The sequence below is a fragment of the Panicum virgatum genome, chromosome 9N (assembly GCF_016808335.1).
Source record: "Panicum virgatum strain AP13 chromosome 9N, P.virgatum_v5, whole genome shotgun sequence".
Lineage (NCBI taxonomy): Eukaryota > Viridiplantae > Streptophyta > Magnoliopsida > Poales > Poaceae > Panicum > Panicum virgatum.
The window spans coordinates 23244022-23247930 of NC_053153.1; the positions used below are offsets into that span (position 1 = coordinate 23244022).

The 3909-nt window shown below is 47.1% G+C and overlaps 1 protein-coding gene and 1 long non-coding RNA gene across 2 annotated transcripts; both read left to right on the plus strand.

The window, feature by feature from the left end:
* On the plus strand, positions 1–1888 carry LOC120688866. The gene is made up of 5 exons (XM_039971224.1): positions 1–370; positions 416–688; positions 762–1006; positions 1110–1827; positions 1872–1888. Exons 1-5 carry the CDS (start codon positions 1–3, stop codon positions 1886–1888), a joined length of 1623 nt encoding a protein of 540 aa, XP_039827158.1.
* LOC120687803 lies at positions 1888–3310 on the plus strand. The gene is made up of 2 exons (XR_005680837.1): positions 1888–3064; positions 3149–3310. It is a non-coding gene; the product is annotated as an uncharacterized LOC120687803 (long non-coding RNA).
* Positions 3311–3909: the final 599 nt, after the last annotated feature.

Genomic DNA, 3909 nt, shown 5'->3' on the forward strand with positions numbered 1-3909 from the left:
ATGCCAGACCTAGTGTGGGAGCATGGCCAAAAGATCAGGGGTGGTTTCAAATGCAAGTATTGCAGGGAGGAGAAGAGTGGGGGAGGAGCAACAAGGTTCAAAGATGTGAAGGACTGCCCTTCGGTTCCAGCCGAAGTTAAGGCCTTCTTTAGTGAGCAGTTGGACAGGAACAAGGCTAGAGCTAAAGCAAGGGCCCGAGAAAAGCTGCTGAGGGACCAATCTGCAAGGGAGCCGCACATTGATCTAGAGAAAGAGGAAGGCCAGGGGCTCGACGAGGATGCAGAACTACAAGCGGCCTTACACCAGTCCCGCCAAGAGTATGAATTTATGCAGCAAGCTGGGCCACGATATGATAGGGGTGGCGGATCGGGATGTAGTAGTCGTCCTGATCGAGGGAGTGGTGGTGTAGGAGCAGGTGGTGGTGTTGGAGGCAGTGGTGGACCGCTGCCTTCGATGTTCAGAAGGAGCCAGTCACAAGTCCCCGAGAGGGTTAGGGACTACCATCTAGGGTTGAGCAGTGGTCCACGGCAGCAAAGGATTGATACCGGCCCATGGACTGTCAAGGGGAGGACATCAAGAGAGCTTCTAGGGAGGGCATGGGCGAAGGCGTGCCATGCTGTCGGTATTCCCGGCCGGAAAGTCGATGACCCATACTTTAAAGCTGCGATCGTGGAGACCCAGAAACAAGGTAACAATGTATATTTTGAGCTACATTACATATCCTTCATTGTATCTTAATGCTTTCTCTTCTATGACCGCAGGTGTTGGAATCAAAATACCATCAGGGAGGGAGATAGATGGAAAATATTTGGATGAGAATGTGAAGGAGATAGAGAAGTGGAAGAACGAGTGGGATGAATGTGGAGTCACGATCATGTGTGATTCGTGGACGGGGCCTATGCGTAATTCGGTCATTAATTTCTTGGTGTATAGCGGTGGCACCATGTATTTCTTGAAGTCCATCAATGTGTCCGACAAAATACAGAACCATCAATACTTGTTGAAGGTAAGTATAAAATATAGTATTGTTACAGGACCATCGATGCATTGTTCTCACCTTGGCATAAAATATAGTACCATACGCATATCACATTGGCAATGTTGTGCAGGAGATACGAGCAGTGGTCATGAAAGTGGAGCCTCACAATGTGGTTCAGCTTGTCACGGATAATGGTTCGAACTACAAAAAAGCCTGCAAAATTCTCTGTCACGAGTTCCCTACCATTGCATGGCAGCCTTGTCTTGCCCATACCATCAACCTTATGCTGAAGGACATAGGGAAGTGGCCGGAGCATGATGCTTGTATTCGAAGCGCGCAACGAATTTGCAGCTGGCTCTACAACTCCAACAGTTTACACAGCATGATGAGGGAAGCCATCGGTGGAGAGTTGGTCAAGTGGAATGTAACAAGATTTGGGACCAACTACATGTTCCTTGAAAGCATGTATAAGAAGAAGGACCAGTTCATGACATGGTTAGTGTCACCTGAGTTCCGACGGTCCCGCCACTTCAAAAGTGAAACTGGAAGGTACATTTACGAATGCATCACAAGTCTTGAATGGTGGGCGAATATGGAGTATGTGATCAATGATGTTGAGCCTCTGTACATGTTTTTGAGATTTGCTGACACAGACAAGACACCTAATTTGAGTGAGGTGACAATGGAGTATCAAAACATGAGGCAGACATATGCCAGCAAGTTCAGCAGTGACTACCCCCGGTTTGAAAAGATCATGGCTGTGATAGATGCAAGGATGACCACAGTGATGTCAGGCACATATATGGCCACTGCTTGTGCTCTTAACCCTTATGTGCAGTACAGTTTGGGTACATCACAGAAAGTCATGGCAGTAATGCGCAATGGCCTGGAGAAAATATTGGATACTAATTCAGCAGCAATTGCATTGCAAGAATTTGAAATATTCAGGACGAAGCAAGGTGAGTTCTCTAGTGACATTGCTAGGCGAATGGCCATTGACCGGAAAACTTCACCAGCTGCTTGGTGGGCTACATTTGGGGGAGATACACCAGTGTTGCAAAGGGTCGCCCGACGCTTGTTGTCGCAGTGTGCAGCCTCTAATGGATGTGAAAGGAACTGGAGCACATTTGCTTACATCCACACCAAACTGCGCAATAGGTTGAGCCACCAGAAATTGGACAAATTGGTCTTTGTGAACTACAACCTCCGCTTGCGTCTGCAACGTGCTACTAGAGGGGTCGATCCATATGACTATGATCCAGTTAGCAGTTTCATGGATCTTTCTTTGTACCGGCAGTCATCAGCAATTCAAGATTGGATGAAGCAATCAAGGTCCAATGGAGACCCAGCATTTGATGAAGACTCTGACTTCACTGACACTCCATTGCCGAGCCAGATGTTCACTGACATAGGCTCTTCTCATGGTCACGATGAAGATGTGGAGACATGGGCCGAAGAAACAATTGGGGACACACATCTGGGAAAAAGGAAGACTAAGATTGGTCCCGAAATGAGAAAAGGAAGAAACCACGCACTGAGGAGGAGTTAGGTAGTGACGATACCACACCTGAGCCTAGTGGTGGTGAGGACATTGGTGATGATGATGATGATGATGATGATTCCAGTAGCAGTGAAGGTGATGGCAATGATGGCAACGAAAGTGGTGGTTATCGTATATCTCCTACTATAAGGTTCACTGGGGAGGAGGACTTCACCCATGCAACACAAGATACAGATCATGGAGCACCTACTTCACAACGACAAACAACATCGACACATCGACATGGTCGACAGGCCCCACTTGCATATGATGAAGATAGCTCCAACTCTGCCTCCAGTGGTCAGTACTACAACCCTTACAGTACTTCCCCCCCTGCAGGGGGCTTTCTGTGGCCACCACCAGGGGTGGTGAACCCGCCACTTCCGCAGGCAGTTGCAGCATTGCCTTATTTGGATTATCACGGCTACCTACCATATGGAGCTCCATAGTTGCAATATCGCCCACCTACGTACATGTATTTGCCACCAACAGACGAGCCGTATGAGGGACCACCGGGAGAGAGATTTGAGGACTGAAGAATGCAGGTACTTATCCTATCAACAGAACTTATCTATACGTTTTGCTTCCTCTACTTATTCAATTTATTTCACATAAATATTTAAATGCAGAGAATATGCTACATGGATTATTCTGGACTATGTCTTTGCCTCTGTTGTATCTTTGGATTGTAATAATTCTAAGGGACTTTGGATGTATTGCGTTCTATGTGTGGACTTTGGACATGAGTTATGTGTAATAATTCTAATGGACTTTGGATGTATTACGTTGTATGTGTGGACTTTGGACATGAGTTATGTGTTAAATGGTGTATTTGTCATTGTTTTGTGGAGTTATATATATGTTATGCATTATGAACTGTCAATATACACATAACCAGGGGAAATTTTGCCAAAATTTTCAATTTTTCCATATACACACATCATTTTCTGTTAATTTGCATCATTTTACGGTGACAAAACCGAAATTTCGGTCGAAATCACCGAAATTTCGGTCGGAATTCACCGAAATTTCGTTTTTTGAATTTGAATTCACTTTCCGTTCGGAATTAGCGAAATTTCGACCGAAATTTCGTTTCCGGCAAACGGCGGGATTCGGAAAAAAAAAATGAAAAGGTAAACCCTGCCCCCATGATGCGCGGCGCCCACGCAGTAGCCAACGGGGGTCGGGGGGAGCGAGCAGGAGGAAGAAGGAGGCGGCACGCGATGATGGTGGACTGGGACTGGGAGTTGGGACTGGTGGTGCCTCAGCCGCCTAGTCTTATTCTATGCGCCGGTCATCCTGCTGCCCCCCTCGTGCCCCGCCGCCAGGGGACACGCGCCTTTTCGGTAATGCTGCGTGCAGGGTCGTCCCCACCAAACTCCACTCCACT

Coding starts and splice junctions, on each gene's coding strand:
- LOC120688866 (XM_039971224.1), top strand. CDS start 1: ATGCCAGACCTAGTGTGGGAGCATGGCCAAAAGATCAGGGGTGGTTTC. Junction 371..415: donor TGATAGGGGTGGCGGATCGG/GATGTAGTAGTC, acceptor GTGTAGGAGCAG/GTGGTGGTGTTGGAGGCAGT. Junction 689..761: donor CGTGGAGACCCAGAAACAAG/GTAACAATGTAT, acceptor CTATGACCGCAG/GTGTTGGAATCAAAATACCA.